At 46.1% G+C, this 25,061-nt stretch overlaps 1 protein-coding gene across 1 annotated transcript in view; it reads right to left on the bottom strand.

Annotated features, from left to right (window-relative positions):
* NWD1 (NACHT and WD repeat domain containing 1) overlaps positions 1-25,061 on the bottom strand; it is a 51,470-nt gene that overhangs the window by 5,560 nt on the left and 20,849 nt on the right. The window contains 8 exon segments of the mRNA XM_045554246.1: positions 3,975-4,065; positions 7,145-7,353; positions 11,347-11,469; positions 14,783-14,975; positions 19,515-19,519; positions 19,937-20,095; positions 21,207-21,324; positions 21,421-21,502. Coding sequence (XP_045410202.1) covers positions 3,975-4,065; positions 7,145-7,353; positions 11,347-11,469; positions 14,783-14,975; positions 19,515-19,519; positions 19,937-20,095; positions 21,207-21,324; positions 21,421-21,502 — 980 coding nt within the window.

Below are 25,061 nucleotides of genomic sequence, written 5' to 3'. Positions count from 1 at the left end.
GGGAGGGAGCGCCCCCTGCTCACCTCCTGGTTTCAGACTTCAGGCCTCTGGGACTATGCGACAATCAATCCCTGTTGTTTTAAGCCCCCCAAGTTTGTGGGCTAGTTTGTTACAGTAGCCCCAGGACATTTGAGCCGATTTAAGTGGGATGAGGAGGTGGCAGCCACTGGAAAGGTGGGAACAGCAAGAGAATACCAGGAGGTAGGAGCATCCTGAGTGTGTTTGAGGAGCTGCAGAGAGACTGGTGTGGCTGCCAAGGAGTGAAGAAGGGGGAGATGGAGGATGAGAAAGCGTGGCTCGATTTAACAAATAAACAAATACCAGGACACCCAGTTAATTTGAATTTCAGATAAGACAATGAGGTTTGTTTGTTTTTACTTTTTCACTAGTATAAGTATATCCCAGATAATTGTGCGGGACACACTTACTCTAAAAACTTAATTTGTGCAGGACACACTTATCCTGAAACTTAATTTGTCGTCTATCTGCAATTCACATTTAACTGAGGGTCTTGTATTTTTTCTGGCAACGCTAACCCAGGGGACTTGCTCACTGGCATTCCAAATATGATCTGAGTGATGTTTTGGTGAGAGGACCCCTAGCAGGGCATGGAGGTGCACAAAGGACAGATTTATGTAGGATCACTGAGGCCCCAAAAAGGACACAAATGGGCCGGGCAAGGTGGCTCACACCTGTAACCGCAGCACTTTGGGAGGCTGAGGTGGAAGGATCCCTTGAGGTCAGGAGTTGGACAACATAGTGAGACCCCATCTCTACAAAAAGTAGGAAAATTAGTCGGGCGTGGTGGCATGCACCTGTAGTCTCAGCTACTAGGGAGACTGAGGCAGGAGAATCACTTGAGCCCAGGAGTTTGAGGCTGCAGTGAGCTACGATAATGCCACTGAACCTCATGTCCGCGCAACAAAGGAAGACCCTGTCTCCAGGAGAAAAAAGAAAAAGACTTTTATCCTTAGAACACCATGGATCACCAGTTGATTTTCCCCTTTCTGTTGGCACCATCAGCTCAGGTGCCGTGTGTGCCTGGTGAACGTGATACCATTCAAGCGGGCATCCTGCCCTGTCACAGGCACTATTTGCTTGTAAGATAGGTGCACCATCAATTCTTCCAGATATTCAGAAACAGCATATTGGTGAATAAACAGATGTTCTGATGCAAGGCAGCATCATGTTTGTGGAGTCAAGCCAGACTCTGGGTTCAAACCCCAGCCCCTCCACTTACAGCTGTGTGACCTCAGGCAAGTTACTTAACTTCTCTGTGCTTTAGTTTCTGCATCTATCAATGAGAATAATGACAGTGCCTACCTCCCAGGACTATTGTTGAGAAGTAAAAGAGTTAACACCTGCAAATCCCTTAGGACAGGTTCTGACACATTGTAACCACCCAAGTATTAGCGACTATTATGACAGTAACTCTCATGAGTGAGTCGCTATGCTATGTGCTTCACATACATCATCTCATTTTAGCAACTGTCTGATGACACACGTCCACTGTGCAAGGATATCTGCATTACATTCTTGTGCACAGAAAGATTCTCAGCAGGCCTAGCTTGACCACACCCTGCACATGAAAGGTTTGGCCTTGACCTACTCCTGGGAGGCCACCTCTAAGCACTTGCAATGTGCTGTCTGATAAGAATGGTTTGCTTACCTGGAGGGTTTGGGTTACACCAGATAGTAATGAAGTGATTTATGGTGGGAGCTTTGGGACATATGGTATCACCTTGACCTATGGAGGGGCTGTAGGCTAAGGGAAGCCCCTCCTGGCCGCCCTGGAGCAAGGACAGTCAGCCATGTCTATGTGACCGACTCCTGGCAAAAACCCTGGATACCAAAGCTCAGGGGAGCTTCGCTGGTAGGCAGTGCACCATGCGTATTGTCACACACTGTCGCTGGGAGAATTAAGAGCTGTCCATGTGACTGCACTTTGAGAGGAGAATCAGAAGCTGACACACCTAGGTCTCCTGATCTCTGTTGCACGCACCCCTTCCCTTTGCTGATTTTATTTTTATTTCATTAATTTTCTTTTTCTTTTTCATTCATTCTTTCTTTTTTTTAGAGACAAGGTCTTGCTCTGTCACCCAGGCTGGAGTGTGGAGTGCAGTGGCATCATCATAGCTCACTGCAGCCTCCAACTCCTGGGCTCAAGTGATCCTCCTGCCTCAGCCTCTCGAGGAGCTGGGACTACAGGCATGTGCCATCATGCCTGCCTAATTTTTCTATTTTTTGTAGAGAGGGGGTCTCACTCTTGCTCAGGCTGGTGTCAAACTCCTGACCTCAAGTAGTCCTCTCACCTTGGCCTCCCAGAGTACTAGGATTACAGGTGTGAGCCACCATGCCCGGGCCCTTTTTTTTTTTTTTTTGATATGGGGTCTTGCTATGTTGTCCAGGCTGTCCTCAAACTCCTGAGCTCAAGGGATCCTCCTACCTCAGCCCCCCAAATAGCAGAGCCCCTTATTCATATCTTGTCATAACACCAACCAGAATTTCTCATGGCTACCTAATTGTCCCTCTTTCCTGCTAGACTGGAAGAACCTAACAGCTGGGGATTGTGTGGACTGACTCATCTGTGTACAAAGTCATCCTCCTCCTTATCCTCGAACCTGGCCCACTCTATCTCTGTGACTATTTGGCAAGGATGATAACTCCTATGTCAAAGATAATAAAGTGAAGTCCAGTAATTTAGGAGATTTTCCAAGAACAGGGATTGGCAAACTACATACAGCCCAGGGGCCAACACCAACCTGCTGCCTGTTTTTGTGTGCCTGTGAGCTAAGAATAGTGCCTGCATTTTTATTTGATTTTATTTTTGAGACCGGCTCAAGCTGGTCTCAAACTCTTGGGCTCAAGCAATTCTCCTGCCTCAGCTTCCCGAGTAGCTGCGACTACAGGTGTACACCACCATGCCTGGCAGTTTCTACATTTGTTTTTTTTTTTTTTTTTTTTTTTTTTTTGAGATAGAGTCTCACTCTGTTGCCCGGGGTAGAGTGAGTGCCGTGGCATCAGCCTAGCTCACAGCAACCTCAAACTCCTGGACTCAAGCAATCCTCCTGCCTCAGCCTCCCGAGTAGCTGGGACTACAGGCATGTGCCACCATGCCCGGCTAATTTTTTTTCTATATATATTTTTAGCTGTCCATATAATTTCTTTCTATTTTTTTAGTAGAGATGGGGTCTCGCTCTTGCTAGGCTGGTCTCAAACTCTTGAGCTCAAACAATCCGCCCACCTCGGCCTCCCAGAGTGCTAGGATTACAGGCGTGGGCCACCGTGCCCGGCCAGTTTCTACAGTTTTAAATGGTTAAAAAAAATCAAAGTAAGATTCATATTTCATGACACATGAAAATGATATGGGATTCAAACTTCAGTGTCTGTAATAAAGTTGCATTGGCACATGGGCACAGCACTTTTTAGTGTCCAGACCAGGTGTGGTGGCTCATGCCTGTAATCCCAGCATTTTGGGAGGCTGAGGTGGGAAGATTGCTTGAGGCCAGGAGTTCAAGACCAGCCTGTGCAACAAAGCGAGACCCTGTCTCTACATAAAAATTAGAAAAATTAGCTGTGTGGTGGTGCGCACCTGTAGTCCCAGCTACTCGGGAGGTTGAGGCAAGAGGATCTCTTGAGGCCAGGAGGTGAAGGCTGCAGTGAGCTATGATCAGGCCACTGCACTGCCCCAGCCTGGGCAACAGAGAAAGACCTTGTCTCAAATAAATAAATGAACAAACAAATAAATAAATAAATACTGTCTATGGTGACTTACGTGCCACAACAGCGGAGTTGAGTCATTACGACAGAGAACATCTCATGTGGAGTGCAAAAATGTTCCCCGTGAGGCCCCTTTGCAGCAAAAGTCTGCTAACTTCTCACCTAGGACTCTTCTTTGTCCCCAAGCCCCACCCCCATTCCCACCCCACCCTGATCTGCTTCCTTGATCCCCCGAGATGAGAGCCAAGTGCTACCTGCCGCGAGAAGGGACTCATCTGCAGAGACCACCAGGAACCCCACAGCATCTGGAAGCTTCTCCAGCAACCTGTCTCCTTCGGAGGAAACCTGTGCAAAGTCAAGGATACCTGTCGAACATTTCCGTATGGTTGAGGGTTAAGCGATTGGATTGGACGCAGGGCTCTGCCAGCTCTGTGACTCTAAGCAAGTTCCTTAACACCTCCGTGCCTCAGTTTCCCCCTTCTGTTAAATGAAAGATGATCTCAAAACCCCTTATCAGAGATATGGCAGGATGAGAAGTACATAGAATTATTGTTCAGCATATAGTCAGCCCTCCCAGAGTAGCAGCTATTATTATTGTTGACGTCATACCATTGTTGTAAGCAGTCAGGGGCCCAGAGGATATCCCAGCACTCCTACTGGCATCTGGTGGGTGGAGGCCAGGGATGCTGCTAAACATCCTATAAAGCACAGGACAGCTCTCTCAGCAAAGAATGATCCAGCCCCTGACATCCATCGTCTCAGGTCGAGAGCCCCTGCTTTCAGGTAGCCTAAGAGTAGCAGTTAAAAGCACGGATCCCAGAGCCAGACTGCTTGAGTTCAAAATCACTCGCCAGTTTTGTGACTTTAGGCAAAGGACTTCACCGCTCCTTGCCTCAGTTTACCCATCCATAGCATAGACTACATCATAGTGTTGTTTTCAGGGTTAAATAAGTTCACAGGGCCAGGCATGGTGGCTCACGCCTGTAACCCCAGCACTCTGGGTGGCTGAGGCAGGAGGGATCACTTGAGCCCAGGAGTCTGAGGCTGCAGTGAGCTGTGATGACGCCATTACACTCTAGCCAGGTCAACAGAGCAAGACCCTGTCTCAAAAAAAAAAAGACAGGGAGTGAATCCTGTATTGGATCCTGAAACAACAAAAGAACATATCTGAAACCATTGATGAAATCTAAATAAAGTCTGGAGTTTAGTTGACAGTAATTATCAATATTAATGTCTTAGCTGTGACAAACATACCCTTGTTATGTAAGATGTTGACATTAAGGGACACTGAATGAAGAGTGTATGAGAACTGTATTATCTTTATAGCTTTTCCGTAAATCTAAAATTGGTCTAAAATAAAAAAATTTTAAAAATAGAAAAAAAAAAGTCAGCAGCGCCATATGCATTCATATATATGTTCATTACAAGTTTTCATGTTCAATTTTACCTCCCCAAAAGTATCTTTTCATTAGCAGTAACCATCTAAATATTAAACATTTGCCCATTCGTTCTACATCTGGCGTTTCAATTAACAAAATAAGGAGAGATACACACAAAGATATGTGTATAAGGAAAGTTATTTCAGCTATTTGTAAGACCAAAGAACTGGAAACAACCTATTTGTCCAACAACAAGGGATTAGTTAAATAAACTCCAGTGAAGCCAGACGATAGAATCTTGTGCAATCACTAAGCATGCTGTTTTCAAAAAATTAAGGTTATAAAGAAATACTCATGAGCTCATGACATATTAAGTGGGAAAAACAACTTTATAAAACTGTACATGTATGTGGGTTTTTTTGTTTTTTGATAAACAGTCTTACTCTGTTGCCAGAGGTAGAGTGCAGTGGTATCATCATAGCTCACTGCAGCCTCAAATTTCTGGGCTCAACGATCTTCCTGCCTCAGCCTCCCAAGTAGCTAGGACTAGGGCTCACACCACCAAATTGGGCTAATTTTTCTCTTTTTTTGTAGAGACAGGGTCTCACTATTTCCCAGGCTTTATCTTGAACTCCTGGGCTCAAGTGATCCTCCCACCTCAGTCTCCCAGACTACTGGGATTACAGGCATGAGCCACTGTGCCTGGCCCCAAGTATGTATTTTAATCCCAATTTTATTTTGTAGACATAGCCACACACAAACACACATGCATGCACACATCACATGAAATAAAATCATATAAATGTCAACAGTGGTTATTTGGGGGATTATTTCTATATGCTTTATTTTCCAAACTTTCATTGATAACAAAGAAGATTTTTATAAATGATTGTAAAATCAATCAATACTTCTCTAATATTTCAGCCTGCCCTGTCCAATAAAAATATGCAAGCCACATATGACTTTAAATTTTTCATTAGACACCTAAAACAAGGTAAAAAGGAACAGGTGAAATCAATTTTAATAATATGTTTTATTGAACCCAATTGGTCCAAGTATTATCACTTCAACATGGAATCAATATAAAAATTACTATAGAGATAGTTTATATGATTTTTATTATACTAGGTCTTTGAAATCCAGTATGTGGGAACAGCCACATTTCAAATGTTCAGTGGCCACATCTGGCTAGTTATTCCCATTTTGGATAGCACAGTTGACATATGGCAATATCACTGTCAACAACCACCAATTACTAATGTAATACAATAATTAAAAAATACTAATTATTTGGTGCTTACTATGTGCCAAGCACCATGCCACGTGTTTTGCTGTCATTATCTTATGAGGAAGATGAGAAAATGGGACTCAAAATGGTGAAGTGACATGACCAAAGTCACTCAGCTCTCAAGAAACTCAACTGAGAGTTAAATACAGATTTTTCCACCTGGCTTTAGTTACTAAGCTCTTACCCACAATGCTATTGTGTATATCCCTTTATAATATTATCAAATTATAGGGTGTGATTTACATAAGGGAATAACACAGTGGAATATACATTGTTTTCAGATGCACATGGAAGATTTACCAAGAGAGACCATAAAACAAGTCTCAATAAATTTGAAAGGATTCACATCAAATCTTTTTTGTGGATTTACCTGGGAACCCCTCAAATATTTAGAAACTAATAGCACACTTCTAAATAGCCCATGGATCAAAGAAGAAATCAAAAGTGAAATGTAAATGAAAATACAACATATCAAAATCTGTGGTATGTAGGCAAAGCAGTACTTTGAGGGAAATTTATAGTACTAAATGACTATATTAAAGAAGATGAAAGGTCTCAAATCTTAGGATCAGAAAGAACTATCAGGAAGCCAACCATGAAGTTTGAAACCTCTTATAGCACTCTTTCAAGTGGTTGTGTCCTCCTGCCCACAGTCCCCATGCATATAAGGGAGCCCCTCCTTATAGAAACAGCTTATTCCTGTCTTTGAACACTCTGGTCTCCATTTTCCTTTACAAACAGGGCAGGTGTTTGTTGCCTTTGAGCCAGATGCCGAATATACAACCTTGTTTGCTTCATCCATGTGAAGGCTCCAGATCTGAGGTTCAGTGGGAGTTTTTGAGGCTCCATCCCAAATGGTGAATTTCTCCTAGCCAGAGAGTAAATTCCACAAGCACGGCATGTGGTCCTTTGAAGCAGAGATGGAGAGGGTCCTGTTGGCAAACACTTTCACACACCTCACCTCTCCTGCAGCAGGCCAGGGTGGGAGAGAGTATATTAGCTTGCAGTATATTTGACCATGCAGCTACTAAAATGCCTGTTGGCTTAGACATATCCTGGTTTACCAAAGAAAAGATGGATGGATTTGAACATATCCAAGTTGAAAATAGTGGAATGTGGCAAAGTAAAATTAAGAGTGCAACATATTGGGATTCAATCAGTTGCCCCATATGTTGAATTTGTAATAAGCAAAAATAACTGAATTTTATGAAGATTTAGCATCCAGGAAGTGTCTAAAATTAATAAATGTTAAAAAAGCATAAAATTGTGGAAAAATTATAGGACTTCTCTTACAATTTTTATTTCCTAAGAAAAACATAAAATTTGGAAGACATAAAGGGGAAAAATTGACCAAATGGATCACATAAAAATGTAAAACTTCAGGATGATAAAATGTAGTTGAATGGCACATGACAGATTGGGAGAAAATATTTGCAACATGTAACAGACAAATGGAGGCTATCCTTAATAAACAAACAGTTCTCACAAACAAATAAGAAACATTCAAATAACCTACTAATTAGACAAAACATATAAACAGGAAGTTTACAGAAATAGTACAAGTGGACAGTGAGTGTTTGAAAATAATACTCAACTTCACTGGTAAGCACCAAAATGCAAAATGAAACACCAATGCTCTATTATTGCCCACCATATTGGCAAAAATTTTAAAGATTGATCACTTGAATGCTGGCAAAGATATAAAAAGAATCAGTTACTTTATTACATTGCTGATGGGAGTATAAGTTGACAAAACTTTTTAAAGGGTGATTTGGTAACATTTATTAAAAGTTAAAATGTGCAGTCTCTTAATTTTGAATAATGTTCTACACTGTAGTTATATAAGATGTTACCACAGGGGGGAGATGAATAAAAGATCTGCAGGACCTCTCTGTACTATTTTAGCAACTTCTTTTGAGTCTCTAATTACTTCAAAATAAAAAGCTAAGAAAAAGGGAAAAAAAGGAAAATTATGCATATGGTTTGACTCAGAAATTCCACTTCTAGGAACGTGTCTTACAGAAATAACAGCCAAGTCATCTAAAAACGTAGAAAGATTTAAATTGTAGCATTGTTTGTGTCAATAAAAAGTTAACCAGGTGTGGTGGCTCACACCTATAGTCCCTACTCTGGAGACTGAGGTGGGGGGATCACCTGAGACCAGGAGTTTGAGAGCAGCCTGGGCAACACAGCAAGACCTTATCTCTAAAAATAATAGGATAATAATAATAAGACCAAAAAATTACAAACAACCAAACTGTCTATGAAAAAGGAGTTGGTTAAATAATATATTGCTTCCATCAAAAGAATATTATGCAGACATTAGAAATAATAAGATGAGGCTGGGCGCGGTGGCTAACGCCTGTAATCCTAGCACTCTGGGAAGCCGAGGCAGGTGGATCGCTCCAGGTCAGGAGTTCGAGACCAGCCTGAGCGAGACCCCGTCTCTACTAAAATAGAAATAAATTATCTGGACAACTAAAAATATATATATAGAAAAAATTAGCCGGGCATGGTGGCACATGCCTGTAGTCCCAGCTACTGGGGAGGCTGAGGCAGTAGGATCGCTTAAGCCCAGGAGTTTGAGGTTGCTGTGAGCTAGGCTGACGCCATGGCACTCACTCTAGCCCAGGCAACAGAGCAGCACTCTGTCTCAAAAAAAAAAAAAAATTGATGGATCATAGCAGTATTATTTATAATAGCTGAAAACTGGAAACAATGTAAATATCCATCCATAGACTGATGAATGGATAAACAAACTATGATTCATTTAGACAATGGAATACTACTCAGGAATGAAAAGTAACAAATTGTTGATACACGCAACAATATGGATGAATTCCAACACATTATGGTAAGTGAAAGAAGCCAAATACAATAACAACATATCCCGTGATTCCATTTATATGAAATGTCCAGAACAAGCAGATCCGTAGAGACAGAAAGCAGATCGTAGCTGCCAGGGGCTGGGCTGGGGATTAACCCAGCGGGGCAGGAGGAGTCTTCTTGGGGTGAGACAGATGTTCCAAACTGGGATGGTGGTGATTGCACAACTCAGTAAATTTTCTAAAAAATCATTGAATTGTACATTTACAACAGGCAAATTATGGTACATAAATCATACCTCAATAAAGTTGCTAAAAAAGTCAATGGAGGCTGGGTATGGTGGCTCATGCCTGTAATCCCAGCACTCTAGGAGGCCAAGGCGGGAGGATCGCTTGAGGTCAGGAGTTCAAGACCAGCCTGAGCTAGAGCAAGACCTTATGTCTATAAAAAATAGAAAATTAGCCAGATGCAGTGGCACACGCCTGTAGTCCCAGCTACTGTGGGGGCTGAGACAGGAGGATTGCTTGAGCCCAGGGGTTTGAGATCAGCCTGGGCAACGTAGTGAGTCTCTGTCTCTAAAAAATAAAGATAAAAAAATTAAAACTAAAATTAATTATCTTGGTGACAGAGCTTTTGGGGGCACCCCTTTACGTTTTTTCAAAAATTGAATAAATCCTATTTAGTAGGAATTTAGTTGAAATTTTTTAGTCCTTTCTCATCCTTACCCTTTTTTAATTAAATGAAGATGCTGCGCTAGATTCTTTCTAAAGCTAGTATTCTGTGGTTTGACCCTGTTTGCTTTATTTTTTAAACAAATAAAGTTTTTTTAAACTTATAATCATTGAGTATGTTGATTAAAACATACCCCCTACTCTCAACAAATAGTAACAGAGTCAACAAATACCTGTGAGTCATAAATGCCAATGTGGTCTTACGTACTTTCAAGCTACGGGATGCCACTCAGGGAGCCAGTTTTCAACTCTGCTTTGGGAATCCTCTCTCCCAAAGGGAAGACCCTTGAGATATATCTTTAAAGATGAATACTTGTCTATCCTACTCTCTCTTTAGCACCTAAAACTGGATTTTGTATACAGTAGGCACTCAATAATTGACTAAATAAATACCATATCTGGGCCGGGCGCGGTGGCTCACGCCTGTAATCCTAGCTCTGGGAGGCCGAGGCGGGTGGATCGCTCGAGGTCAGGAGTTCGAGACCAGCCTGAGCAAGAGTGAGACCCCGTCTCTACTAAAAATAGAAAGAAATTATCTGGCCAACTAAAAATATATATACAAAAAAATTAGCCGGGCATGGTGGCTCATGCCTGTAGTCCCAGCTACTCGGGAGGCTGCGGCAGTAGGATCGCTTAAGCCCAGGAGTCTGAGGTTGCTGTGAGCTAGGCTGATGCCACGGCACTCACTCTAGCCCGGGTAACAAAGTGAGACTCTGTCTCAAAAAAAAAAAAAAAAAAAAATACCATATCTGTAGAGGAACTACGCGGAAATGAAAAGTCTTGTTAAGGGTCTGAGGTAGACAAATGGCAAAAAAGGACCACAATTGTTTACCCTCCCTGATCCATACCCTTGGTGGTGTGACCTCATCGTAGCTCCTCGCATCAAAAGATGAAGCCTATTTCCCTACTCGTTTACTCTGTACTGCTCTTGTGACTTCCTTTGGCCAATACAATGTGACAGGGTGCCAGTTCCAAGTCTGGGCCTTAAGAGATCTTGTAAACTTCTACTTGTTTTCTGGAAACTGTGCCTTTGCCAGGGCTGGGCTGCTGAAAGATGAGAGAACATGTGGAGCAGAGCTGAGTTGTCTCAGTTGAAAACATTCCGATTCAGCCAGCTCCCAGAGCATCCACCAACTGACTGTAGATGCATGAGCAGCAGAACTGCCCAGCTGAGCCCAGCCTGAATTGCCAATTCTCAGAAGGCGAGCGAAAGAAACAGCTTGTTTGAAGCCACTGTGTTTTGGGGTGGTTTGTTATGCAGCTCTAGCCAATCTATGCAGGAACAAAGGCCAGAGTTTCTATACAGAGAAGTGAATCTGTGGGGAAGAGGTTCTGGGGAGGGACTGTTCCCTGTGGAACACTAGAAATAAGCTGACCATAAACCTCATTTCTCAAGCCTCACCTGTGTGTGCAGTTAGAATGTGCATCACCTGCTGCTCTTCCATGTCCCACACAGCCACGATGCCATCCTCGGTGCCAATCACCAGCAGCATCTCCTCCACACCCCACGCCATGGCAGTGATGCCTGCAGCCACGCAGAGACAACAGCAATGACCTCAGATCCTGTGTCCAAGTGCTCAGCCACGGGCTTCTCTAATAAGCCGCCACTTCACAGATAAGAAAACTGAGGCATGGACAGATTCAGTCCCTTGCTCAAAGCCACACAGCTAGGATTTCAAAGTCAGTGCAGTCAGACGCCCAGATTCAAACTCTGGGCTGCCTGTGATATTTATGTTGCTCTTAGGTAGGAAAAAGGACTGAACCACAGCTCAGCCATAATTGTCTGTCTAGTCTAGCGGCTCTCACCCAGGGGTGATTCTGTCCCCCAGGGGACACACGTTGGTGTCTGCAGACATTTTGAGGTGCCACAACTGGGGACGAGGGTGCCACTGGCATCTGGTGGTGGAGGCCAAGGATGCTGCTCAACACCCCACAATGCACAGGACACCCCCACCACAGAGAATGATCCAGCCCCAGACATGAACGGTGCCGTGGTTGAGAAACCCTGTCCTAGTTGGTTACAACCCCAAAATAGAAATATAGGCCAGGCACAGTGGCTCACACCCGTAATCCTGGCACTTTGGGAGGATCGCTTGAGCACAGGAGTCCAAGACCAGCCTGGGCAACATAGTGAGACCCTGTCTCTCTGTCTCTAAAAAACAAGCAGGGGAGGATTATATTGGTTGAGAATGAGGACCCTACTTCTGACTTCTCTTTGAATTTGACCTATGTGAAAAAATAAAGGTCAAAAGGAAAAATGATTTGCCAATAGTTTGGGCAAACACAGCCCAAGGCTCTCTGCTGGGTGAATTTTGGTTAAAACATCACTGGAGAGAGAAAGAGGAGTCACATTATATTATAGAAAACATCAGTCCAGATATTAAGAAACCAGACTTTCTGACTGTCATTGAGTAAGCACAGAAAGTCCTTTTCTTTCTCTGTGCCTCAGTATCCCCATATGTTAAATGGTGCAAGGAGTGTTAAATCAGAGCCAGCACAGCTCTGAGAATCCAGGGTTTTGTTCCCACCTCACTGAGACAGAGAATGAGCAGATGGGATTTGTTTTCTTTTCTTGTTTTTCTGTTTCTTTTTTTATTGTCACACACACTCACTGTGTGACCTCGGAAATAATTAACTTAAACTCTTCCTTTTTAAAAATGAACAAACTGAAGCCCAGAGCAGGTAGGAACTTCATTAACTTCAGTGTGACTAGAGGATGTATGGTGGGGCACAGGGAGTCTGAAGCACAAAACATTTCCCTGCCGTGAAGATGACAAAATCATCACTCCGAGCTGTAGCTTCCTAGGCCTGTGTCATGGCGGACATCACTAATCGATCACAGCACTATATGTGATTTGAGGCCCCATAACCATTCTATTGCCATGGCAGACATCACTAATCAATCACAGCACTCTAAGTGATTTGTGCCCCCATAGCCATTCTATCATTTGAACTTTAGTAATAAAACCCCAAAGCCCAAAGGCTTTAGCTGAGTACATGGTTATCCACATAAAGACTGGATCTCCAAGGCTCCCTTATAGTTGACAATATCCACATTCTAGCCAATGAGACAGGAGCAGAAATGATCAGCCCTACTTCTAGGTCATGCATTCAAAAGGAAGGAGCCTGCCATCCACTCTTCCTTCCCACTTCCTGCTTGCTGGAATACCATAGTGATGGTAAGAGCTAGCGCAGCCACCTTGGGCCAATGAGAACAGCTCCACACTGAAAATGTCAGAGCAACCAAATTGAAGGAATATGAGTCCCAGACACCCTACGGACTCCATGTTACATCTGTTTTTGCTTGAATTGTTACATGAGAGTGAAATAAACTCCTATGTATTTATGCCACTGCTATTTTGACCTTTGTTACACATCTGAACCTATATCCTAACACACACTCTTTCCCACTAAACCAGCTTCCATCTCAGAATCCTTCTCAACACAGCACTCTAGGGGCTGCCCCTATGTCATGTTCTCCATGCATTGTACTTAGCATCTCTCAGAATTTCTATTTTGGAACTAATGTGCCTAGGGAGTGCAGCTTTGGCTAGCAGATCATGTGGTACAGAAAGAGCCTGCATAGTAATGACTCTGACATGTGAACCCCAAGCTAATTGTATTCAGTGGTCTCACAATTAATGTGAGAGACCATGGATGGACAGATAAAGGCATGGGCAAATGGAGGTGGAGAGACAGGTGGCTGGTGAGATGAGTGGGTGGGTGAATGGATAGGTTGGTAGGCAGGTAGATGGATGAATCAGTTTCTAGATGGCAGGCAAGTTGATGAACAGCTGAGTGCATGGATGGGTGGAGGGTTAAGTGAGTGGATGGAAGATGGCTGGATGAGGAAAATGGAAGGGGAAGTGGGCAGAGGGGTAGATATATGAAAGGATATATGAGTAGAAAGATGAATAGAAGCATAGATACCTGATGGGTGGATAGATGAATGGAAGGAAGGAGGGAAGAAAGGAAGGAAGGAAGGAAGGTAGGTAGGTTGGTTGAGGGATAAATGAATGGATGAATGGATGGATGGGAGGGTGGGTGGGTAAGTGGATGGATGAATAGATGGATGGAAGGAAGGGCAGGTGGTTGGATGGATGGATGAAAAGAAGGGTGAGTGGGTGGATGGATGGATAGATGGAAGGGTGGGTGGGTAGTTGGATGAATGGATGAATAGAAGGGTGAGTGGGTGGATGCATAGATGGATGAATAGAAGGGTGAGTGGATGGATGGATGGAAGGGTAGGTGGATAGTTGGGTGGGTGGATAGATGAATGGAAGGAAGGAAGGGTTAAGGGATGAATGGAAGGGTGGGAGGGTGGGTGGCTGAGTGGATGGATGCATAGATGGAAGGGTGGGTGGGTAGTTGGATGGGTGAATGGATGGTGTGAATGAAAGAAAAAAATGGATAACAAATGGAAGGCAAAAACTAAGTCTTCTCTCCCTGACATCCCAGGGCCCCAGGAGCAGTTACAGTTCCATCAGCCCCTCAGGGGCCAGCCAGGCGTCAAGTGCTAACTTTCCCACTTCCTACTATGAGCCTTTCTGCTGCAGAGACTACCTGCAAGGTGGGTGCTAAGCTCCTGGCGATGGGAAGGTAGGAGGCATCCTCCAGCTGCAGGCTCGTTAGTAGTATTTACACCAGTCATCTAAAGTCCCTGGGGCGCAGAGAGAGCCGATTCTGCATGAGACAGCAGGGGCAGGCCCTGATGGCACCCTTGGGGCCTTCCCACTGGCAGAGGGGAGCCCCAGAGAGCAGCCCCCAAATCCCTGCCAGCCACTGCCTCCAGGCAAGCAGGGGCCTGGCAGGACTTTTGCTGTGCTGGGGAGACTCACCTTTGTGACATCCAGTCAGGGTCGCCTGGAGGGGTCCTCCCGGGGGCTGGAGGAATCCTCCAAGGGGCACCAGCACAGGGTGTGGGCACACCCGGAACCAGCTCTGGGCCTGCTGGCACAGCGGCCCCACCAGTGCTTCATGCAAGGGGGTGAAGAAATAGAGTCTGGCCAGGAGTTCCGTGTACAACAGGCTCTGCTCCGCAACAAAGGGGACGTTAGTTAAGTCACCTGGGTTGAGTCCCCACGCTCTGCAGGGGCTTCCGGACAGAAGAGAAGACCCAACACCTTGGGTGCTGGCCCCTGCCATCCTCTCCTGCCTCCTCTGCCATTCAGACACCCTCACCCCTACTTCAAGCACCCGGCAGTCTCCAGCCTCAGGGCCTTTGCACATGCTGTTCCCGCTGCCTGGAACACTTTCCCATCTTCCCCCTTTCTCATAGCAACTGTTGACTAAGGAGGGGGGGAAATCAAGCTTTTAAAGAGTTCCAGTTAGTTTTACTTAGAAGTCTTACTGAGGACTACAAACCGGGACCTGTAGCCCGGGAGCAGCCGTTCAGATGGGTTCAATCACACTGCCCCAGGACAGTGTTTCAGCCCAGGTGGTGGAGGTTTAGGACGTGCAAAATCACATCAGACTTCCTCAGAAGTTACATTCCAGCAGCACACCAAGGTTTGGATATAAGAGTGCCTCTGATTTTAGATCACAGAAGCATATTCATTAATCCCGTCAGATGTTATTTTTTGTGTAGAAAAAAGCCAAGGCCACATTCATTCATCTTTTAAGGAATAGAGTGACTCAGGCAAGAGACATGGGGGCCCCCTGCTCTATTGTGTTTTGTCTTCAAAGCATTTTTTCACAGAGCTGCAGGTCCTCACAGAGTCAGGAACTTCGTGAAATTATGCCGGCAAGCGGCGATGAGCACACATGGTCTCTGACATTTGCTACTTTGTGTCGCACAACCAACCCCTCGGCCTCAGCTTAGCCCAAAGGTCGCTTCTGCAAGAAGCACTCTGCAGCCCAACACGCCAATCCCCACCTCGCCCCCAGCTCAGGTTGGTATCACAGTTGCGATTTCACATTTTTTGTGTGTATTTTTACATTTCATTTCATTTTGTTTTATTTCCTTTCAGTTTTGGAGACAGACTCTCACTCTGTCACCCAGGCTGGAATGCGATGGCACAATCAGAGCTCACTGCAGCCTCTAACTCCTGGGCTCAAGTGATCCTCCCACCTCAGCCTCCCAAGCAGCTGGGACTACAGGTGTGCACCACCACAGCATGCCCGGCTAATAAGGTCTTTAATAAATCTCTAACTTAAACATCTTTTGCCATGCAAGGTAATAATCACAGGTTGAAGGAATGGGGAAGTAACACGGTCAGCCCTGTGAGATATGGTCTGTATCTGAGTTCTTCATCCATGGATTCAACCAACCATGAACCAAAATAATTTTTTAAAAAAATTTGAATTTTGACAATGAAATGTTAAAGAATTTTTTAAAAATGTAAAAAAAAAATTGCACTGCTACTGAACATGTATAGACTTTTGTCAGGATTCCCTAAATAATATAGTATCACAACTATATACATAGTGTTTATATTGTATTAAGCATTTTAAATAATCTAGAGAGATTTAAAGTGTGCAGGAGGATGTGTGTAGGTTATATGCAAATACTACATTATTATTATATCAGAGACTTGGATGTCCATGGATTTTAGTATCCATAGGAGACCTAGAACTCATCCCCCATGGATACCAAGGTAGGACTATATACCTTTTAGGGGAGCAGTTTTCTGTTTACTACACAGAGATACTGCAATTATTATTCCAAGTTTATAAAGGGGAAAATTGAGGCACAGAGGTTAAGCAACTTGCACAAGTTCACACAGCCAGTAAGAAGAGGGGCTCTGGTCCAAAATGATTCCAGCAGGGCACAGTGGCTCACACCTGTAATCCCAGCACTCTGGGAGGCCAAGGCAGGAGGATCACTTAAGGCCAGCAGTTCAAGACCAGCCTGAACAGGAGTGAGACCCCGTCTCTACTAAGAGCAGAAAAATTAGTAGGGTATCTTGGCAGGCACCTGTAGTCCCAGCTACTCAGGAGGCTGAGGCAGGAAGATCGCTTGAGCCCAAGAGTTTGAGGCTACAGTGAGCTATGATGACACCACTGCACTCTACCCAGGGTGACAGAGTAAGACTCTGTCTCAAAAAAAAAAAAAAGACAAACAGTTTGATTCCAACACTGGGTAATGAAGACCAGAGATGGTGAAGGTAGCTTGCTCATTCTGACCCTGTCGTTGGGACTTCCTAACTGTGGAGCCTGGGGCAATGGTAGAATGCCCTTTGGCCTTGGCTCGCTGGTGGGTTAAACGTGGCAGAATCGGAAGGAACCAGGGCCAAACAGTCCACTTGCCACAGGTACCAGAGTTGGCCCCAAAAAACTCAACCATTGAAATAAGTACTGTTTTAACACACTATTTTTTTAAAAATCGAAAAGTAATGTTCCCCAAATCCATGATGAACCAAATATCATCCTTTTCAATGAAAACATCATCAGAGGAGGGCATATTTCGGAAATTCTGTACCTTCCACTCAATTTTGCTGTGAACCTAAAACTGCTCTAAAATATAAAACCTATTATATTGAAGCCAGGCACAGTGGCACCTGGAGTCCCAGCTACTCGGGAGGCTGAGATGAAAGGATCACTTGAGCCCAGGAGTTGGAGGCTGCAGTGAGCTATGATGGTGCTACTGCACTGCAGCCTGGGCAACATAGCAAGACCCCATACTTAAAAGTAATTTTTTTAAAAGTCTGTTTGAGAAAAACACACAGGATCAGAAATAGCGCCATGTCCAGTTACATTGGAGCTTGAGGCAAAAGGGGTCATGAGGAATACTGATTGTGTTGGTTAACTTAGGTTGTTGGATGTCCCCCTTTTCTGAGCTTACTGAATGTACTAGAACATACTGAGGGCGTATGGCTGTCTCAGGGTGCCCTCTGGTGCTGATATTTGTTTCTGCACCTCCTCGTGCTGGGGGAGCCACAGGTTGTCAATCAAGGGGGTTTGCAAAGAACATGCTGAGATTTGGGCTTTCACATCTTCCCTGAAACTGTGCAGTCATGCCTAAGGCCATTTTCCTGGGAAGTCAGAGCCAGTGCAAACCTTAACTGTCCTTGGGCCTCCATAGACATAACTGATTGCAGGGTCTTCCAAGTGGGGGAGATCTTATACACACTTTAGTTCAATCCCACATATTGCAGATTAGAAAGACAGGGGTTCAGTGCAGAAAAAGCTCATCCAAGGCCATTCACATCAATGACATTGATGTCATGTGACAGTAACAGGACCCTCTATGGCACCATGGGGACACACTCTGCATGAATTGACTCACATATCCTTCCCAACAGGCCTAACTGGGATAGTCACATGACCATTTTGCAGTTGAGGAAACTGAGGACCGTGGGACAAAGGAAGGTATAGTAAGGGTCTGGTAACATCATGGTGCCTGTAAGTGACAGAACCAAGATTTGAATCAACACAATGGGTTCAAAATCTGTGTTCATGGCCAAGCTTGGTGGCTCACACCTGTAATCCTAGCACTCTGGGAGGCCGAGGCAGGAGGATCGCTTGAGGTCAGGAGTTCGAGGTCAGCCTGAGCAAAAGTGAGACCCCGTCTTTACTAAAAAAATAGAAAGAAATTAGCTGGACAACTAAAAGTATATAGAAAAAATTAGCCGGGCATGGTGGCGCATGCCTGTGGTCCCAGCTACTCGGGAGGCTGAGGCGGGAGGATCGCTTGAGCCCAGGAGTCTTAGGTTGCTGTGAGCTGGGCTGACGCCACGGCACTCTAGCCACGTCTACAGAGTGAGACCCTGCGGGGAGTTAGCTACGCTCTTTCTCCCGATCAGGTCTCTCAGGCAGGGGTCATCTCAAAGGAAGAAAAAATAGTAGGAAACAGAAATAAAAATAAAATAATAATAATTATACACAGAGCCAAAGACATAAGTAAAGATTTATGAAAATAGACAAAGGAGGAGTCTGGATGGATATATTTCTTCCTGCAAAAATATATCGAAGACTGAAACTCCCCACAGGTATTTTATAGGGTAGGTACAGGCTCCCGTTGCCAAGGGCAATGGGATTTACATACTAACGGGCAGTTTGGTTTAGGGTCAAAGTCTTCTAAAAGGCTACTACAGATCCTTTAACTAACTCTAACTAGGGGAACAATGAGTTACAAAATCTTCTTAGGGCAAACTTCTAAGTTTTCTGATAAGGCTATTACTTTAGCAAAAAACAGAGACATCTTGGCTCCGGTGATTGTGTTCGTGGAGACAGAGATGATCTCAGAAGTCAACATGAGCTGTGCTTTGTGTTAATTACTTTAACTGAATGGCTCCTTCTGGGCCAGGCTTGGGCATTAGCATCTCTCTCTGATCAGCTCTCATCTCCGGGGGTCTTTGTCGGTCAGCTCTGGCAACCCATGGCCCTAGGTAAAGCCTGTCTTGTCTTTCAAAACAGGTGAGAACCATAGGCCCAGTTTACAGCTGTCTCTTTGAAGTGCAGCTGTTACTGACCAATGAATGAGACGACCACCTGAGGCGAGGCAGCTTTTGAACTAACACATTTATTTTTTCTTTAAGGCAAGGCCTTATTTGACTTCTGAGATCAAATCTTGTCTCCAAAAATACAGGGGGCATTTCTATAACTCAGTATTCTTAGGCTCAACAAGACCCTGTCTCAAAAATAAAAGTTCCTACAGCCATGTGTTTGCAATGGACCGAATGGCAGGAAACATCAACTTTCAACCCTAAATTCTGCTGTCATTATTATTATATTTTGAATTTCATCAATACAAATACGTGGGAACTTTGTTTTCTCTCGTTACATAAGTACCTACACAATTTCCTCAATTCTGCTTGAGATATTTCCTGTCTGGCCCTTTCTAGAGAAAGGTGCCGGCCCAGGGTGAGGGGAGGGCGCTGCTCTCCCAGGTTCAATTCAAAATTCTAAAAGTGCTAGAAGAAAACCTACCGGTTTCACCGGGAAAAGGGAGAGGTTTAATGAAAATCCCCCTCACAGCTCAGGCAGCAGAGTGGGTTTCTAGAGGTCTGTGCAGAGCAGCCCCACCCCCCGGCCAAGCCATGCGGACTCACCCATGCCTAGGAGCTCCACGGCCGGGCGGCAGAGCTGGAGGGCTTCACGGACCAGGCTGACCTCAGGACAGTCCAGGTAAGGGGCACACAGGTCGAAATCATCCAGCAGGTCCTCAGTGTCCCCGGAGATGCCCTGGCAAGAAATCCAGCTCATGCTGCCTGTGGAGGAAAAGCGGGAAGGATGTGGGAAGGACACATCCACCTCCAGTTCATCCTGGGGGCAGAGAATCACCTCCCCAATTCATTCAGGCTCAAGCTCAGCAGTACTGACGTTGGGGCTGGAGATTCTCTGGGATGTGTGTGTGCGGGGGTCAAACTGTGCATTGTGGGATATAGAGCAGCAAGGCTGGCCTCCACCTACAAGAAGCCAGTAGCACCCCTGCCCCCGAGGGTGACAGTCAAACATGTCTGCAGACATTGCCAACTGTCCCTGGGGGGCAAGGTCTCCCTTGGTAGAGAATCACAGGGATAGATTAGTGGGTGGATGGCTGGCTGGCTGGATAGGAAGATAGATGGATGGATGGATGGATGGATGGATAGATAGGAAGATGGGTGGATGGATGGATGGATGGATGGGTAGATGGATGGATGGATAGATGGATAGGAAGATGGATGGATGGATGGATGGATAAGAAGATAGATGGATGGTTGGACAGATAGGAAGATGGATAGGTGGACAGATGGATAGGAAGATGGGTGGATGGATGGATGGATGGATGGATGTATAAGTAGGAAGATGGATGGATGGATAGGAAGATGGATGGGTGGATAGATGGATAGGAGGATGGATGGATGCATAGATGGATGGATGGACAAATAGGAAGATGGATGGATGGATGGATGGATAGGAAGATGATGGATGGATGAACAGATAGGAAGATGGATGAGTGGATAGATAGATGTACGGAAAGACAGATGGATGGGCAGACAGACAGACAGGGTCTCTTGCGCTGAGGCAGGGTTTCTCATGCCCTGCACTCTCAACATCTGGGGCCAGATCATTCGCTGCGGTGGGGTGTCCTGTGCACTGTGGGATGTTGAACAGCATCCCTGGCTTCTGCTCATTAGATACCAGTAGCCCTTCTCCCCCAGTTGTGACAAGCAAAACTGTCTGCAGACACTGTCAAGTGTCCCCAGGTGCAGAATGGTCCCTTGCGAGAACCTCTGCCTTAAGAGGAGCCCAGGATGTCCATGTTTGCCCTGCGCCTCCCTGGGCCTCGGAAGGCAGGAGCATGTGGCCCGATGCCCTCTGAGATGGGGAAGCCCTTACCCAGCACCTCCTGCTTCAGCTCCTCCCAGCGGCCCAAGTAGAGCAGGTGATAGGGCAACTCCTCCAGCTTCCGCATGTTCGCAACCGTGTCCGAGAACCACAGGGGTTGCGGGGCCACCTGGCAGGGGAGAAGGGAGGCTGCAGCTTGGAAACAAACATGGGGTAGGCCCGACAGTGCTGGAGGGGACAGTGACACAATGGCAGACCAACATACCCTTCGTCCCCCATGGCCAGGGCTGGGGTAGGGGAAGGGATTTGGGGAGAAAAGAGTCCAAGGGGGTGGTGTGTGACACTTCCTGGGGAAATAGGGAAGGTTTCCTGAAGGTGGGGGCATTGGAGCTGGGCCTCAGAGGACAAGTAGGAGTCTGTCTGGCAAATGTGTCAGAAAACAATGCATTCCAGGGCAAAGGAACAGAATGCCAGGACTGAATTATTAATGTGGCAGGCCGGGTAGAGAAGCACAGTGAGAAATGAGATTGAGGAGGTTGTAGGCGGCAGGTCATGAAGGTGAACATCAGGCTGGAGGTCTAGCTCAAGATAGAGAACACCGGGGAGGTATAGAAGGTGTTAGAGGAGAGGCATGATCAGGTTGGATTGTCAGAGCATTCCTTGGGAGGATGAACTGGGGCAAGAGGTCCCAAAACTGAGAGACCAGAAAGGGGGTCAGACTATGCACTTGGAAGGACAGGATGAGGCTGAGACCACAGGGGCTCTGGGCACACAGAAGAGGGTCTCTGAGTCATTGGAGAGAGGAAAGTTTATCATCAGAAAAGAATCAGGGTCTGGCCCTGCCTCTGGCCTCCCCAGTCCAGCAGGGGAGACAAAGACAAAGAAAAAATTGAGGTATAACCAAAGAATTAAATATGTAATTTCCTAGTTGTGATCATTGTATATGGTTATATAAGATTTTAATATCTAGGGAAAGAGTACATGGGAACTCTCTGTGCTATTTTTGCAACTATTCAGTGAATCTAAAATTATTTAGAAATTCAAAGTGTTTTAGGATCTCACTGTCACCCAGGCTGGAGTGCAGTGGTGCAATCACAGCTCACTGCAACTTTGAACTCTTGGGTTCAAGCGATTCTCCCGCCTCAGCCTCCCCAATAGCTGGGACTACAGGCACATGCCACCACACCCAGCTAATTTTTGTATTTTTTGTAGAAACGGGGTCTTGCTATGTTGCCCAGGCTGTCTCCAACTCCTGGACTCAAGGGATCCTCCCACTTTGGCCCCCCAAAATGCTGGGATTACAGGTTTGAACCACCCACTATGCCTGGCCCATGGAGCGACTTTAAACAGGATGAATCATTGAAGTATCAGTACCAGGACTGGAGTGGCCTTCCTAATACCTGGGAGCATCAGACTGGAAAAACTGCAAGATTTGCTGGAAATTTCATCAGGGGTGCGGAACAATCAAATGGAGTTTATTTCAGAGCAGGGAAGAAGGGGAGGCTGTTTTCTGTTTGCAACACACAGGGCCTGGCTCATCCACAGAGCCCCGGCACTCTTGCTCGAGGGCTACTGGTGGAGTGTCGTCTCTGTAAGAGGCATGGTGCTGCCTGACCCCCGGGGGACAGGGAGCTAGGCACCTATTTTAGCACATTTGGACTGCTACGAAAGAAGTACGGTTGATTGGGTGGCTTGACTAACGAACATCTATTTCTCACAGTTCTGGAGGCCGGAAGGCCAAGGTCAAGGTGCTGGCAGATTCGAGGTCTGGTCAGGGCCTGTTTCATGGTTCATAGATGGCACCTTCTTCTGTGTCCTCGTGGTGGAAAGAGCAAGGGGGTTCTCGGGGTTCCTTTTATAAGGGCTCGAATCCCATTCATGAGGGGTCCCCCCTCATGACCTAATCACCCTCCAAAGGCTCCCACCTCCTGATATCATCTCCTTGGGGGCGAGGATTTCGGCATAGGAATTTCACGGGGCACAAACACTCAGTACATCACAGTCCCTGGAGCTTGTCTTCTAGTGCAGGGAGCCAGGCAGGAAAGACACACAAAGCATTGAGTAGTACCAAGTGCAGGAGGATGATCAATGAAGTACCGTGAAAGAGAGGGACAAGGTGAGGGGTGGAGGAGGGATAGGGATCTCGGAGCAGGTAGGCCTCTCTGGGAAGGCGCCATGTGAGCTGGGATTAGATGGGAGGGAACCAGCAGGGGAAGATGTAGGGGTAGGTACTCCAGGCAGGGGGTGGCCAGGTCTGGCAGGCCATGGTAAGGAGGGTGGATACTTTCTAAAAGCAGTGGGCACTAGGCTCAGCAGCTCATGCCTGTAACCCCAGCACTTAGGAGGCCAAGGCAGGAGGATCCCTTGAGATTAGGAGTTCAAGACCAACCTGAGCAACATAGTAAGACCCCATCTCTACAAAAACTAAAAAATAGAAAAATTAGCCGGGCATGGTGGTGTGCACCTGTAGTCCCAGCTACTCAGGAGGCTGAGGCAGGAGGATCACTTGAGCCCAGGAGTTGGAGGCTGTAGTGAGCTGTGATGATGCCACTGCACTCCAGGCTGGGGACAGAGCAAACTCGTCTCAAAAAAACAAAGGGGGGGGGTAGAAATAGATAATTAGAGGTGACAGACAGACAGGATCTCCCTGGCAGGGTTTCTCGCCCCGTGCACTACCTACACCAGGGTCTGGGTCGTTCTCTGTGGTGGGGCTGTCCTGTGCACTGTAGGGTGTTGAGTGGCTTCCCTGACCTCCACCCACCAGAGACTCCGGGGGCACCCACCCCCCTCAATTGTGACTCCCCAAATGTCTCCAGACAGTCAAGCGTTCCTTGGGCGGCAGAGTCACCCAGAGGTGAGGACTTCTGGCCTACAAGGAACTCAGATCCGCCCCAGGAGTGAGTCTCTCAATCATCCCAGCACACTGACTTCACATGTAAACGTAACGTGCTTTCATGGCACCGAACGTACCGACATCATCCTCCTTACTGTCAGCCTTGGTAAACCGCCACCCCTGCCAGCACCCCAGGGTGGGGGTCCTACACCCTGTGAGCCCCCTGGCTTTGCTGATTGCAGCAGACATGGGGCCAGGTAGGCCAGCTGGTTTCTGTCTCCCAAGATTTTCGAATTGGGACTCAAAGAGCAAGCCAGTAAGAGGGTGCCTGGTCCCCAAAATACAAGCTCCTGACACCAACCGAAGCTCAAGGCAAGCTGAAGTTCCAGGGTGGCAAAAGGAAGAACCTAGAAGAGAAGCCAATGTTCAGAGAGAACCCCTGAGGGAGAAAGGATGGGAAAATGCCCTGATTCTCATGACTTTCTGGTTTCCATGACAACTCGCTTCTTCCAAGTAGACTTGACCAGAAAGTCCTGATGGGCCACCTCTCTATTCTGGAACATTCCCCAATCTGTCTTGGGGATTTTTTGGAGTTTTTATTGTTGTTGTTTTGGAGACAGGGTCTCACTCTGTTGCCCAGGCTGGAGTGCAGTGGCGTCATCATATGTCACTGTAACCTTGAACTCCTGGGCTCAAGGTATCCCCCCCCCACCTCAGCTTCTCAAGTAGCTGGGACTACAGGCACGTGCCACCAGGCCCAGCTTTTTTTTTTTTTTTTTGGTAGAGATTGAGTCTCACTGTGCTGCCCTGAGTGGTCTTGAACTCCTGGCCTCAAGCGATCCTTCTGCCTCGGCCCCTCAAAGTGGTGGGATTATGGGTGGGGGCCTCAGCTCCCAGCTTGCCTTTGTACCCTTGTACAGTCCAGGCCAGTCATGAACTCTGGGGTGCAACATGAAATCTGGGGTGCACCCTTAGAGTGGGATACAAGGTGGCCCTGGACTTCCCCAATTCCCACCTGGAATAAGACCCTTAGTTCTCAACACTGGCATGAGCGGTTTCCATTGAAAGGAAAC

The sequence above is a fragment of the Lemur catta genome, chromosome 1, assembly GCF_020740605.2.
Source record: "Lemur catta isolate mLemCat1 chromosome 1, mLemCat1.pri, whole genome shotgun sequence".
NCBI classification, from domain to species: Eukaryota; Metazoa; Chordata; class Mammalia; order Primates; family Lemuridae; genus Lemur; species Lemur catta.
The sequence above is the reverse complement of the archived record's forward strand: the minus strand, read 5'-3'. Positions and strand labels throughout refer to the sequence as shown.